Source organism: Artemia franciscana, chromosome 10 (assembly GCF_032884065.1).
Source record: "Artemia franciscana chromosome 10, ASM3288406v1, whole genome shotgun sequence".
NCBI classification, from domain to species: domain Eukaryota; kingdom Metazoa; phylum Arthropoda; class Branchiopoda; order Anostraca; family Artemiidae; genus Artemia; species Artemia franciscana.
Genome location: NC_088872.1, coordinates 5657365 through 5673637, shown reverse-complemented (window position 1 = coordinate 5673637; position 16273 = coordinate 5657365). Strand labels below are relative to the sequence as shown.

The 16273-nt window shown below is 33.9% G+C and overlaps 1 protein-coding gene across 7 annotated transcripts in view; it reads left to right on the top strand.

Moving 5' to 3' along the window:
• Positions 1 to 16273, top strand: part of LOC136031697 (uncharacterized) — a 183382-nt gene that overhangs the window by 29008 nt on the left and 138101 nt on the right. For 5 of the 7 annotated variants that reach the window (XM_065711387.1, XM_065711388.1, XM_065711386.1 and 2 more), the window contains 2 exons: positions 8381 to 8596; positions 16002 to 16260. In XM_065711387.1, the coding sequence (XP_065567459.1) occupies positions 8381 to 8596; positions 16002 to 16260 (475 nt within the window). Of the gene's footprint in view, positions 1 to 1522; positions 1569 to 6161; positions 6194 to 8380; positions 8597 to 16001; positions 16261 to 16273 lie in introns of those variants that run through there. The other 2 variants (XM_065711392.1, XM_065711391.1) reach the window with 2 other exon arrangements.

Below are 16273 nucleotides of genomic sequence, written 5' to 3'. Positions count from 1 at the left end.
ACTTACTTCCAGCAAGTCTCTTTAAAATACAAAGTCTCTGAATAATCAGATATTTCAAAGAATTAATATGTTCATGCCACTGCATGTTAGAATCCATTAATAAACCAAGTAAATTCACTGAATTGCAATATGGGATCTCCCTTGAGAAAATTGTCAGTGGATTAGGAGGATCTACAGTACCATTAGTAAATAGAATGGCTTTAGTTTTACTGATTGAGATTGGGAAGCCAAATGCTAAAGAGAATCTCTGGACTACACTTATATCCTGTTGAATAAGGCTTTGAAGAAGGCCAATATCCCTTCCCGACTTCCAAATAATCAAATCATCTGCATAAAGGCCAAATTATACATGAGATACTTGAAATTCAGAAACATACAAGTTGAATAGAAGATGGCTCAATATTGCACCTTGAGGAAGTCCTCTCGTAATGGGACATTGCTCACCTCTAGACTGATTTACTTGAACGTAAAGATATCTATCAGTTAGAAAAGACTTTACAAAACTTATAAAAGAATACGGGAAGTCATGATTTATTAGAATTTCCAATAATTTATTGTGAACTACATTTCCATAGGCATCCGACCAGTCAAACAGAACAGCCATTGTGACATGTCTTATTTTAAGAGAGTTAAAAACATCAATTTCTAGCCGGGTAATGTTGTCTAAAGAGCTATATCCTTTTCTGAAACCTGTTTGTTCACTAGGAAAGAGATTGTTGACTTAAGCAAACCACTCAATTCTTGAAAAGACAAGCCATTCCTGAACTTTACTAAAGGAAGGTAATACCGATATAGGACGGTAAGACTTTGGATCACTAGATGAATAAGGTTTTAAAGCTTGAAATACCTGAGCTATCTTCCAAGCATCTGGGAACTTTTGACTTGACCAAATAAGATTATAAAGACTTAGAGGGCTGCATGAACTATCTTTGGGGACTCAAGAATCCACTTCATATATATACCCTCATAAGCTGGGGAAGACTTGATGTTAAGAGAATTAAGTGCTACACAAAATTCATCTTGGGAAAAACGTTTCATCAGAGTACCCTTATAAGAACAGGTAAGGGGGAGATTACAAAGGGGAGGTCGGATGGGATGAAAATCTGAGCAATCATTTTTTAAAATATCAGTTAACAGTGCTACTGAGACAATTGGATAACCATCCTGAATGGTATCATATCTACGGTCATCATTAGGCTGCTTTCCACTATTTAGTTGGCTAATGAAATTGTGGGCCTTTGAAATTGGGGTTCTAAAACTGATACTTGAGCTGAAATTCAGCCATGTACTCTGTTGAGCTCTCCTACAAAGTTTGAAACAAAGTAGTTTCAAACTTTACATGCTTTGATTTAAATAATTTTATATTTGAAGACTCGGTTCATTAGTTTCCTTCGCAGCTGGTTAGTTTTTCAAATTGTTTATCAAGCTTTGGTTTTTACGATTGTCCGGCTACGAGAAAATTCTTCGCAATAGTGGGAGAGCAGAACCTAGATGAATTTGAAAAAGCAAAAGTTTTCAAAACTCCAAAGTGCTTTGAAGTGGAAATTTTCACAAGCGAAGATTAAACGGTTATTTGATTAGAATCTTGTTTCTTAAAAAAAATTATTTTATAGCCTGCATTGCAGAGTAGCTTAGACTTCTTTGACATTGGACCATCAATAAAGACTGTTAGAGAGCTCTAAATTTAAGACAATGATAAAAGATGTAAAATGTCAAAGACAGTTGATAATATATAAAATGAGGAAAACAGTGGCATCAATGTGTGGAAACATGGTTCAGTAGGTTTACTAGACATCAACCTTTTGGAGGAAATACTCTCCTTTTTTAAGCTCTCCTTCTAGTATAAAATTTGGTTTTTGGGCAAAAATCTACTCTAGCTACTTTTTGCTATCTTGGAAAGGAGTTAGGCTAAGAAAATGAAACTTTCAGGGATTGGTCTTCAGGCTAAAATATGTCCTGGGAAGGTATTTTGAAATACCTACCTCCACTCCTTCTTCCTCTAGAGGGTCCTGAAATTTGCTTATGTGACAGGTCTATACCTATTGAAATTTCAACAAAACAAAATTTACCTTAATTTTCAGTTATCAGTTGCCTTTTCTCTACCTTTAGTTCTGAAAATGCCTTTTCAAAAAACACCTTTTCTGAAAATTGACCTTTACATCAATCAACTAGAATTTTGCTGAAATTTTCACAAAATAACATTTTAACCTACTTTCATTTTCAGTTACCAGTTTCTTTTTTTTCTGGCTTTAGTTCTGAAAATACAATTCCTGTTGATTGAGTAGAATTTTAAGCAATATTAATGTGTTTTCTTTTCTTAAAAATTAGGAAATGTATTTGCATAGGCCTATCTTTAAAACTTAATAATTGGATTTGAGTAAAGTTTTGAAATTGGAAATAATTTTGTTGTAGCCTACTTCATTTAAGAAGAAGATCTGTTTTGCAAGGTTTTTCTTTAATAACACACAGATTCTTAAAAGTTATCAAAGGTCAGGACCCTCTAGAGAGAGAAGGAGTAGAGGTAGGTATACCAAGATACTCCAAAATACCAGCTGTACTTAGGAATTATTCACATGGATCAAATTTTTATTTATCTTTGCCTATATTGCTTTGGATATATTAGGGTTAACAGGGAGGGGGGTGCTGTAACTTATTTATCCCCAGTCCAGGGACAGCTCTGAGTAGTACAAATAGATTCCTTATTTTATCCTCTTTTGAATCTGATATTTTTGTTTCTAACAATAAACCCCAAATGCCATATACCAAACTAAAAACACTAAAACAATTAAATTCTTACTTTATAATACTCAAATCACTTGTCAATAATAGCACATATTTATTTGTTTTAGTTAATTCTTCTTATTACTGGTTTTGTTTTTCTTTTTTTTTCTTTAATAGTTTCATATTTCAATGTCTTGGGTTTTAGCTTGACTCTCAGATATTTCAAATCAATGTATGAATATGTATGACAATGGCTCTGGCTGTGATTTTTATATATTTAATGCTTTATATTTTATAATAACAAGAATTACTGCTGATTGGCATGACTGTTTAAGGTGTTAGGTAAATTTTTTTATTATCTATTGATTCTCCAATCCACCCAAAAAATAACTAGTTAATTTTAATGATGTTTTGCTTAGCCTTCAACATAGTGAAACTTATGAAATATTATTTTTATGAGTATTAATAATCATCAACATGGAAACTGACAAATCTAGCATGGACTTAATTGCTATATAATGTGAAAAATATCAGGGCAAGCAGATACCCCCCCCCCCCAATTGACACCAGAGGAATCAATTAAAAAATGTATGATTTTTATATATTTAATACTTTATATTTTATAATAACAAGAATTACTGCTGATTGGCATGACTGTTTAAGGTGTTAGATAATTTTTTATTATCTATTGATTCCCAAATCCACCCAAAAAATAACTAGTGAATTTTAATGATGTGTTGCTGGGCCTTCAACAGAGTGACAATTATGGATTATTATTTTTATGAGTATTAATAATCATCAACATGGAAACTGACAAATCCAGCATGGACTTAATTGCTATATAATGTGAAAAATATCAGGGCAAGCAGATACCCCCCCCCCCCCTAATTGACTCCACAGGAATTAATAAAAAAATGTGAATTTTTAAAAAGAATTCTGGTAAAATTAGTATTGGATTTTGAATCATGAGGTGTATTTTTTTTTTACCTTAGTTCTGCTAGATTAAAAACTAGGAACAAGGTCCTCAGTCCAAGGGCTCAAGATGGAATTTGCAAGGATAACAACTGGTATGTTAGGAAAAATTTTTAGAGTGCATCAAGTGTTATGTTAATTTTTTAGCAATACAGTAGACAAAAAGATAACCCTTTTACAACTTTTTTTTAATATAGCCTAGTGTTTAGTTGAGACAAGGCTATATACAACACATACCACAAATACAGAATAATATTATACTAGTGCTGTAACCTGACAGAAAATTAGCTGCTTCAGAACACTATTTATGATGAGCTATTGAAATGGTGGTGGCATTTTAGAAATGATAGTCCAGCTTTTTTAAGGAAATATCAGTGCAAGTTTTGGTATCACTGCAGTCTCTATCCTCTTCTGACGAAAATACTACAGTAACTACAAAGCAGTACCATTTGATTACACTCTTCTCAAATATAATGGCTGCAATGATTATTCTACTGTCATTATTGTGTCCCTCAGAAGAGGGTATAAACTGCAGTGACACCCAAATTTTTTAAAAGGAGGCTGAAAACACATTCCTGTAAAATTCTAGATGAGGACATTTTGTTATCTTTGAGAGTTGTTGAGTTTAGAGCATTTAACTTTCAAGGATGAATTCCCAAATTGCTTTGTGCCTGAGTAATTTATTTGCACAAAAAATTTAAATTTGGTTGATAATTTAAAACTAAGCAATCAATAAAAAAATTCAATATTTAAGAATTTAAAACATGGAAACAAAATGTTCAATTTTTCTTAATAACTGAAAAGATTATAAATTTTATATAGCAAATTTTGAGGCTGAAAATACTCTTGTTTTATCTTTCAGTAAATGAAGGTTGTATAGGGACTAAGCTGGGACTATAGGATCTATGCTCCATGACATAAAAATTAAACTGTCAAAGGAAATGTTTTGTTGATAAAGTTGAAAAAGGATGCACATTTGTGAAATCATTAATTGTATTGTATATTTTGAAGTTACACAGCTGTTCAATAACTAACAATAGTGAATCTTACCAAAACACAGACTGAAGCAAACCCATGTTAAGATCCATAATTGGGTAGTAATGGTGGTAGGTGGAGTGCTCACTTGGTTGCAAAGGTGTATCATACATACTGCTATACTCATTGTTTTTTTAAGGTTTCATTATTTAATATTTCATTAAACGAACATAGTAGGCCAGACTAAAGGAATGGGATGAAGATATCTATACCACTTAGTTGCCAAGGATAATTAAGGAACCTTCAAATGTGAAAATACATTGACCAAATTTGGAAGAATTAAAAATGAAAAAAATAGCTTTAATATTGCCATCACTATTTCTTTTGCCTTGAAAGATTGACTGCAAGTTCTGAACAGACAAATTTATAGTACTCAGAGCACTATGATCTAGGGAAGAATTCAAAATGTACCTTTGAATATTAAAATTTTTATAAATGTGAAAAAGCTAAAATACAATAAAGTATTTTTTAGCTTTGTCTTCATTGCTTTGATACAAATTCTGGTTACAGAAAATTTTATTGTTTGTTTGGTATAAAGAAATTAGCCTCAATGATTGCTGCACTTGTATTTTTCCATAGTGTTGACTAGTTCCTAAATTATTTGCCAGGTGTTTTTAATCTAAAAGGTTGTTTGACTTGTTTAAAGTGTCAGAGGTGACCATTATAGTAAGTGTTAGAAGTTTTACTATTGAAACATATATAAATATTTACCCCATTCTTTTCCTTTTGCCAACCCCAACTCCCCATTGCACTTCCTGGCTGAAGCGCCTCAAAATGGAGATCAACACCCCTGGTTTGGACCTCGAGGGTCTAGTTCTGTTATACTTACTTACATTCTTTTTCTTTCACATGTCATATGAATGAATGATTCAATATTTAAGAAAGTGTTGCTCAATACTTATTACAGCTTGACCAGAATATTGACAATGACATTTTATTAGAATTTCTAAAGATTTAGCATGTGATTAGTCCTAGATTTTAACTAAACAAACAATGAAATAATCAAACTTCCTGTAAAATTCTCCAGAGAGTTTTCACAGTGAAATATTACAAGAAAGGAATTATATTGAAAGCTTTATGTTATTTTTGCATCTTTCATCTGCAGAACATATTGTAGCAATTTAAATTTTCATTTATTATAGCCCTTGAAAACAATATTGAACCACATTTGTTGTATAGCATACTATTAGAGATACAGTCAGTCAGGTACTCAAAATAATCCATAAGCAATTTTTCTGGGAAATATCTGAAGATCCTCCTCTGTTTTTCAGAGTGCCCAGACTTCAAAATCATACTTGACCATTATCATTACTGTAACTTCCAATATTCTACTCTTGATTTTTAGACTTTAATTCCTATTCTTCCAAACTTTTTTGCAACTATGGAAAACACCCTGGGCCTTGGCTATTTTACTTTTAACATCATCACTTCATCCACTATCTTTACTAATGATTATACTTACTAGGTAAGTGAACCTGTCCACTAGATCAATCTTCTTGTTACCCAACACTGCTTCTTTTCATTACGTACTCCTAGTCTTAGTGATTTAGTCTTTTTTTTTATTAATTTTCAAATCTGATGTTGGACCCTAAACTTGCAAAACCTCTAAAAGCTTGTTCATGAAATAATGCTGCAGCAATGGATGAGTTTCACATGGGAGTTCATGCACATGGAAAATGAATCATTTCAAAAGCTGAGTTTATTCCCTACACTAAGCATTCCCTAAAGGTTTCAATAGTTTTGTGACCTGACACCTAAACAACAAATCCTTTCTTAGTTCTAACCTCCTGGATCAACATTTTACAGTGGAACTAGATAGTGTTTGCAAGGACACAAACAAAAAAACGCTTCAAGTCAGGAAGAGGCTGCTCGACTCATCAATGATTCTCAAAATTAGACCAAAGCTCTTAAAGGAGAACTGCTTTCTCAATGAATGTGTTCAATGCTGACACTGCTTCGACGTTGTTTTTGACCACTGGAGTAAGTGTAGCCTGCTGCAAGATAAATTTCCCAAAGATGATAGGCTACATGTAAAACACTACCTTTGATTGATTATGGGTTGGGCCAGATTGTCGAATCTCATTTGGCTGTTAGTTGAGCATAAAATAACTGATAAGGTTGATTTTGAAAAAAAACTTGAACAATTTTGTCTATCATAGAGCTTGAAAAGCTAACTTTTGGAGGACTGAAAGGCAGTTGAAATTTCACATAAAAAAGATCACTAAGGTTTTCATCAATATTGACTGCAAGTCCAACATGGACATTCTAATTCTATTCTAAGAGTTCTGCTTTTAATAATTTTGCTCAAATTTATGTTTTAAGGAAACTTCTTAGATTTTTATCATGTCAAAATCTGTATTTGTAATTTTGTGTGTTGTTATTTGTGTCTGATTTAAATGAAGGAAGATGTATTTTGGGACACTTCATGTCTTCTGAAGGAATAAGGTATGAAATGTTTTTTTTCAATAAAGGACTACTTTTATTTGGACACTACTTTCTGATTGAATACATCCCAGTCAGCACCCATACTAGATATACTGCTTGGCTTGTTTTTAAATTAATTGTCTTGATTTAGGTAGACTAAGACATTTAATGTTGTGTTTCATATTTTATATCTTTCTTTTACGTCTTTGTATGTATACCCTTGTAAATAGTCACTATTGTTTTACTTTTTTTGGAATGGGTATGGCAGCAAGTATGTAACTTTTGTCAACATTCATTTGGAGAGGGCAATGTAAGGTTCATTCAGAAAATAGACAAAATTGCTGTCAATAAAGTATTGGCAACTGTTTTTCTGGAATTCTAAGGAAGTTGTGCTGTAGACATCTTATAAGGTTAATAAACTGTCCCAGGAGCCTCTTATGTAGAAATTTTGAAGAAATTGAGAGCAGAATTAGCCAAAAGTGTTCAGAAGAGCTCCATCGCTGGATTCTCTTTCATCATGATAACGCCCCAGTGCGTTCCTCATCCATTGCAAAAGAAGATGCGAGGAAGCTTGGCGGAAGTTGTGGCAACATCCATCTTAAAGTCTGGATCTACATCCATGTGGCCTTTTTTATACTCTAAAAACTCAATGAGCACTTGTAAGGCACCTATTTCACAAGCACTGATAATTAAAAGATGAAGTAAAACTTGATTCATAAAGGAGTTTCTATGTTTCTTCTAAAGTGGTCTAAAAGGAAGGTAGATTCATCTATTGAACTATTTTGGACTTAATGGATGTTATGTGGAAAAGTTGTTACGGAAAAATCAGTAAAAATAAAATTTGTTCTACATATTATTTTGAATTCCCCTTGTGCAATTATTAGAAATCTATTTTCAACTGGTTTGAATTTTCTCTAACGAATAGATAAATTTAATATCCATATTTTCATCAGTTCTGTGTTATGTGTCACTATATGTCTATTTCTGATTTTATCTCGTCACTGGATATTCTTTTGTTTTCCTATTCTTGCCCAATTACTGAAATGGTAAATTATGTGAAAAAGGTGAAAACTTTATATTTCCCCTTCTTTTTGTTCAAGGGGAGGGGGAAGCAGTCTTGGGCAAAGAATCTTCATCTGTATCTCCAGTTCTCCTTATATCTATTTTATATTGCCTTCAGCATTTTATTGTATCATTGAGTCAGTATAATTTAGTTTTACTTTTTCAGAGGAGATATGGCAGCAAATATCAAACCTTTAATAAGGTTATCTACCAACTCTGAACAAGTGGCAAAACATACAAGACTTTTGAAAAAAGGTGTGAATGCTCTTCTGCCTGAGCACTATAAGAAGTTCTATCTAGAATGGAAGTCAGGACAAGAAGAGCCAGTTCATTTTATACCAGAGCAAGGTAGATGGAAAAAGAATCCTGAAACTGGAGAAATGTAAGTCTAATCATGGTAAAACAATAATGTAAGCACAGACTAGATAAGTTGCTACTCATTGTAATGTATCTGAAAATTCGTAAAATTTTTCATTTTGTATAGTTTTGACAATAATCAGACTATTCATGGTAATAAACGGTTAGTAAAAAGCAAAGTATGACTTCAAATCAATGGAAATGACAGTATTATCTTCAGGGTTTCAAACCAGTGGCTGTAACGTTTAGGTTAATCCTAAACGTACCTTTTGTACCTTTGTTGTAATATAGTGATAAGTAAGATCAATAATGACCTTCCATACGGATGGTCATAGCAAAGGGGACGGTAACAATGATAAAAAAGCTTGCTAGTAGGCTTTAGGACCTCCACTAGCTTCCCAAACCAAGAACATAAATACAACCATAACAATGTTTCTATTATAAGTAAGTAAGTAAGTATGACGACACTAGACCCTCAAGTTCCAAACTAGGGGTGCTGATGTCCGTTTCTTGACCCTTTAGCCAGGAAGTGCAATGGGAGATTAGGGGCCAGCCATTTTGTGCTTTCACACACCCTTCCTGCTTACCTTCCCCAGATTTCTTCAGATACCCATTTAGAGCTTGGTTGACTCTGGCTGAACTTATAGAATCACGCCACTAACCCTGTCCCTAACTAAAAAAACGGCCACCCTAGGAATCAAACCCGACTCAACTATGATTACTCATTTGGACCCGTTCCTATTATGGACTTACTACATGGTTTTGAAGACTAACAAAAGTGTAGGCATACACTGTTATACCTGAAGCAGAATTTTTCCAGTGCGCAAAGTAAAATATAAAAGTAATAACTATATTAAGTAAAATACAAGATAAAGGGACAATAAAACATAGTAGAGTAATCATCAAACAGTTCGTGGTAACGAACTGTAATAAGGAGTGACCCGACTCAATAGTAAACGAAACTCTAAAAAAAAGAAATTTTGATACTAATAGATACATCAAAAGACTTGGATTCTTATGCTGATTTTAAATATATAAGTTTCATCAAATTTAGCCTTACCCATAAAAAGATACAAGCTGGAGAAAATTTGCTTTATTTTGGAAAACAAGGGGAAATACCCCCTAAAAGTTGTAGAATCTTAACGAATATCACACCATCAGATTCAGCTTAGCAGAGAACAAAACTGTTTCAAGCTCTTATCTATAAAAATGTGGAACTTCGTCATTTTTGCCAGAAGACCAACCATGGGTTTGTTTTTATTTATTTTTTTTGTTTGTTTGTTTTTTTCCAGGGGTGATTGTATTGACCCGGTGGTCCTAGAATTTCGTGAGAGGGCTCATTCTAACGGAAATTAAAAGCTCTAGGGACCTTTTTAAGAGACCAAAAAATTGGAGGGCACCTACGCCCCCTCCCACACTCATTTTCTCCCAAAGTCAAGAGATCAAAATTTTGAGATAGCCATTTTGTTCAGCATAGTTGAAAAATCTAACAACTATATCTTTAAGGACGACTTACTCCCTCACAGTCCCCAGGGGAGGGGCTGCAAGCTACAAATTTTGACCAGTGTTTACATATAGTAATGGCCATTGTTAAGTGTAGAGACATTTTCAGGGGGATATTTTTTGGTTGGGGAGGGGGGGGCTTATGTGGGAGGATCTTTCCATGGAGGAATTTGTCATGTGGGAAGAGAATTTCCCTGAAGGAGTTGCAGGATTTTTTAGCATTATTTAAAACAAAAAACAATGAAAAAATAAATATAAAAGTTTTTTCAACTGAAAATAAGGAGCAGCATTAAAACTTAAAACGAACAGGAATTGTTACGCACATGAGGGGCTCATCTCCTCCTAAATACCTCGCTCTTTACGCTAAAGTATTTTTAGTAATTTCAACTATTTATTCTATGGCCTTTGTGATTCAGGGGTCATTCTTAAAGAATTGGGGCAAAATTTAAGCTTTAGTGTAAAGAGCGAGGTACTAACGAGGGGCAAACCCTCTCATATACGTAAAAAAAAAATACGAATATAGATGTCCGTTACGTAAGTTAATTCGTAAGTTACGTATATTTTTTTCTAATAAAAATATCCGTAAAAAATTAAAAGTTCTAGTTGCCTTTTTAAGTAACCAAAAGATTAGAGAACAACTAGGCCTGCTCGCCCACCCATTTTTTCTTAGAATCGTCTGATCAAAACTAAGAGAAAGCCATTTAGCCAAAAAAAAATTAATATGCAAATTTTGTTTTAATTATCATATGCGGAGAGTCACAATCAAAACATGCATTAATTCCAAAACGTTCAGAAATTATATATAAAAAATAATTTTTTTAACATAATGTAAAGAGTGACATTAAAACTTAAAACGAACTGAAATTACTCTATATATGAAAGGGACTGTCCCCTCCTCAACGCCCCGCTCTTTACGCTAAACTTTTTTTTTGCTGTTTTAAAAAGTAGAGTCGAGAGAAAGAGTCAAATTTTAGTGTAAAGAGCGGGGCGTTGAGGAGGGAACAGCCCCTTTCATATACGGAGTAATTTCTGTTCGTTTTAATTTTTAATGTCGCTCCTTACTTTCATTTAAAAAAAATTGCTTTTTTTTATTTAATTACAATATAGGGATACGTTGTTTTATCTGAAACATAAGGTTGCCTATGTTCTCAGTAAAATAAAGTGAGAGCACGTAAACTTTGAAGAAACATCGATCGGGGATGGTGGTCTAGTTGAACAGCAAGACATGCAGAAAGTGCCACCCAAACTAAGAAGAAAAACAAATGTTTAAGTCTAATTAGAATCAGTTTTCAATAAGAATGGTAATATAGAAAAAGAAAATGGGCTCCCTCAAAAGGAAGAGAACTCATTAGAAAGAAAGAGAACTCAAAACAACAATTTTGGCAAAATAGCTATTTATATATCCTTCCAGTATAAGAAGTCATGCTTGTTATATGAAGTTTCACTTTATGTTACAGGTCTTTTTGAAAGGAAACCATCACCTGAGCCTACCTTTATTTGGATAAATATATTCTAACTAAGTTTGCAATATAGGTTGAAGGAGGGAGTCTGCCTCTTATTGGAGAGAATATAATTTTTAACAATAAACACTAGTTCTTAGAAATCAAAGTACTGTGACAAAAAAGTTGGATTTATAAGGTAAAGAACATGATTTTCTCGTAGCTAAGATAATATTACTTTTGTTTTGTAAAATTAGTATACCTAAAGAAGCCCTTTTATTCTTGACCAAGGTTATACAAAACTCAAGTTTTTGATTAAGAATAAGGGCATGCGAGAGGTAAAATCTCCCTCCTCTCTCATATTTAAAATAAACTAAACGTGAAATTAAGAAAGAACAGAAAAAACAACAACTTTTCCAAATAAGATAGAGTTCAATATCAAGACTTACGGCTAGCAGACTTTATACTATAAACGATTGAGGACTGCCACCCCCTCGACCCCCCACCCCCACATTAAAGTTTTGTCTTTTTTTATCTTGAACTATGAAATGACTCATTTGATTGTATTTACTTAAAAGATATAAAAATTTAGTTCTAAAGTTTTGATGGGAAGTTGGTAAATATAATGCTTGCAATTGAATTTAATTGTCAATTTTGCTCTCTACTCTCGTTTGAGGAAACTTTCTATTTAAATTTTATGTCATTCTAAAACAAATAAAGGTTATTATAGATAAATAATGGATTAAAGTGAATATAGATTTGTCACAAATAAATGTGGGGTTGTTAATCTCCTCAAAGCTGTCCAAACGCTACAACACTTGTAGATTAGAATATATTCTTGACAAAAAATTGCGAATTTAATATGCTAATAATTACGCTAAATATGCATAATAATATGCTTAATATGCTAAGCTAACTCCTGTAGTTTTTGAAAATTGTATCTTTTCGAGAAGAACGATTGAAGAACTTATAGAAGAACGATTCTGGCATCGCAGCCTAATGATGTAAATATATCTATTTTACTCATATCCTTTCTTGGATAAGTGGAAACACTTATCCTCTTTGGGGGAGTATTTTCATCGCTTTGTCCTGTAAGTCTAGTGTCCTGCAGAGCATGTTTTAGAATATTTTCCTTAACCACATGTACCTTAATACCGCCAACTCCATATTGGCTGGGGGCCACCTGTCCTAATGGGATGGAAATACAAAGAGGTTAACTGATGAAATATTGAACGCTGAAGAAGACTGCTTTAATGACAATATGATATATGTCCCATAGATCTAGAATCCCCAAGCTGGTACCCACCTCAAAGACGATTCTCAGACTGATCAAAGAAAATAGAAACGCAACCGAAGCAGTGAATCAACTTAAAACTTTTACAGCATCCCCACCAAAGATCCCCGAAAAAGAAAAATCAATTTCATCGTCACCTCAAGCATAAAGAAGTGTCTTCTTGTAGTGTTCATGTAGAGCTTTTTTTGGAACATGTCCTAATAGGGTGCAGATACAAGGAATTTAATTGATAAAGTGTTCAACTCTGAAGAAGAATACTTTAATGATAATATGGTATTTGTCCCAGAGACCCCAGTTTCCCTAACTAGTACGCGTCTGAATAATGCTTTTCAGACAGGTCAAAGGAAACAGAAATGCAACCAATCCCCTGAACCAACTGGAAACTTGCACAACATCTCCACTAAGGATGTCTATAATAAACCCATTTTCCTTGTCATTTTTGAGAATAAACCCATTTTATTTGTCACCTCAAACATAAAAGAGCAAGTCTTCAGTTCCAATAACGTTGTTATTATTAAAATGGATCTGTTCGAATTTCTAAGCTGTGGTTCCATCGTGAATGCTCAGACCCATTTTTGTGTAATTTCTATTTTATTTTAGTTTCAGTCGTTGATCTGTCATTTGGTTCTTCATCATACTATGACGAAATCCATTTTATGAAGATTTTCCACCTGCAATCAGATCATATGGCTCCTCTAACATCCATACAAGAATCGAGATATCCTCCCCAATACCCGTTTTGCCAACCTTCTGTCAGTTGTAAAGAGAACTGGCCCCTTTCATGGGAGATCCAGTAAGGAGTGGATTTTAATTTTGTTCTGCTAGATTGTGATGTCGATGTCATTGAACATAGCCTGAAAATTATCTTACTATCAGAGAGCTAAATCTGCCTTACCTAACAATAAAAGTAAAGCTTATAGGTCACAAGGGCCCTAAGCATTGGCCCACTGGGGAGTTTACTGTTGCTATTCATGGAAAAAGAAAGCTGGCAAAATATTTACAAAAATCCTTCCCCGTTAACAGCTACCTGCTGTAAGCAGTTTTGTGCTGCAGGTGCAAGGGGTGTGTGCATAAAAAATTAAGAAGACTGCTTGTAATACTTTCGGTGAAGGTCCTAGCTTCAAGACCCTGTTGCCAGAGATTTACCACTTCATCAGTCAACTCATTAATGGCTGGGAGGTATTTGATCATTGAAAGTATCATGTCCTCCTTGATGGCTCCCCAGTTTAAATTGATCGTAAGAAAGTTTGTCTCTTTATTGATCTTTACTGATTGAGTAGCATATATAAATTTTCTTCTATTGCTCTCCACCATCATTTAGCACCCCTGAAGCTCTTTAAAATTCTAGAATTTGAATAGCTATGGGCCTATATATGAACTCATTTTTCACTAAATTGAGATATATGTCTGGATTAATGCCCCCTTGAGAAGGAGCTTCCTGTCAAAGAAATAATTATTTCTCAAAGGCTCAAATATGTATCAATAAGTATATAGTATATGAAAATACTTTTGCAAATAAGACTGTTTGTCCCAACGCTCGCTCGTCCAGGAATAGCTTCTTATCAGAGATAATTGAAGTCAACAAATAACTGAAGCCAATTCCTTTGTTGAATTACCCACTCGGAAACGACCCCACCTTGTTCCAGCGAATAAAGGTACAATGTCAACTCGATTGGTTCAGAGTATTTTTGGAAATCATATGCTTAAGTACTGCCCTAAATGTAGGAAGATTTATACAGATGGGTGTCTACAAGATGATTAAGCTGGTACAGTTGTATTCGTCCTTTATCCGAGCTGTAACCTGTCTGTCTCCCTCACACATGGATCTGCTATTGTATTTACTCGTTCTTGTGGTCTCTTTTAGTGCCATCTGCCTTGCCTTAGATGTGGTTATAAATTTTTACAACATGTCTGAATATGTCATTTTCCTAATTGACTCCCAATCTACAGCATTGATAATTTACTAATATCTCCAACATATTCCTAGCCATAAAGGGGTTGAATACAATGAGATTGCAGGTATACAAGCTTCCAGGCCTGTCTCTATATAATTAGAAAATAATAGAAACAAATGGAAACCGGCAGATGCATTCTATTTTCTTTAAGAGAAAACTCCTTTTGTGTCATAAATGCTCTTTATTTGCCCTTGTTTGGGGGCAAATACAAAGTTCTTATTTGATTGCCCCAATGCGAGAAAACTAGAGTTCTCGAGTGTCTGCTCCAAGTAAAAAATTGCTGAAACGTTGAATTCAATTCTGAAATCCTGCCTTCCTTCCTATGAGGATAAAATATTTTTATTCGAGGGATCATGTAGATGCTAAAAAAGAGACTAAAATATTAAATTCCCTTTGGTGTTTACAGTAAGTGATAAGGCAAATATGCCTTATTTTTGATCCATAAATAGAAACCAGTGTCACAGCCAGATTGTCATAGAGGTGAAAGAACCTATTTTTGGTGCATATGACCCGGTTACCTGATGAAGAAGAACAAATATAAAGTAAAAAATCCTTTTCATGCTTGTTGTGCAGAGGTTAGGCCCTGTGGGGAGGTCTGCTCCAAGTAAAAATTTGTGTTGTATGTGTATATAATATTTGTGTTGTAATTGCTGCGTCTTTCTCTTCGTCAGTGCTTCTAATTTGTATCCTAAAAAATCTTGAATTTTTTATTGGGGTCTAATGAACCTGTTGTGGTTAATGATAAAAGAAGATCTCGTGAGACACTGCTCAATTCAAACTATAATCTGGGATACTGATTAACATGGATCTGACTATTATGTGGGGGGAATAAGTTTTTTCAGATTTATGGGAGGTAAACATGCAGAACACACGCTTTTTATAGCACTAACTCTAATCTTTTCTATGGGGAATGTTCCTCGGACAAATACTAGAAAAAAGGCTCCCCTCCTCTCTTCATGTGCAAATAAGATTTAGAGAAGTATTTAGGTTGATTCCTTTAAAATAGAACTGTTAATTGCATTTAATATACAAAACCGTGGAATGAATGTCGGCCATCATGGAATAAAATGCTGGCAACTATTTTCGTTATTTTGTATTGTAATTATGGAAATCTTGTTGAAACTATTTACCAAGTCGGTACCTAAGTCCACTTGGAAAACCTCAAATGTTGTTGCTTTTGCTGAAGTGTTTTCTTACTTATCTGTTTTTCTTATTCATCTGGTTCATAATCATTTTCAGTCAAAAAGTTGTTAATGTCCAAATTCCGTTGAAGTATCCAAAGGAGTTCGATGAAGGCTTATGGGGTGGTGAAGGTGTTATTCAAGGCTTCAAAAAGCGTCACCCAAAAGTCAGAAGATTCTCTCATTTTTGGGTTCCAACTTTGTATAAGCGGGTTGTGTATAGTGAAATCTTGGACAAAAGATATGAAGTCACATGTACTCTGCGGTTTTTGGAGCTTGTGGATAAACATTATGGCTTTGATAACTACATTTTAGAGGTAAGTTATATTC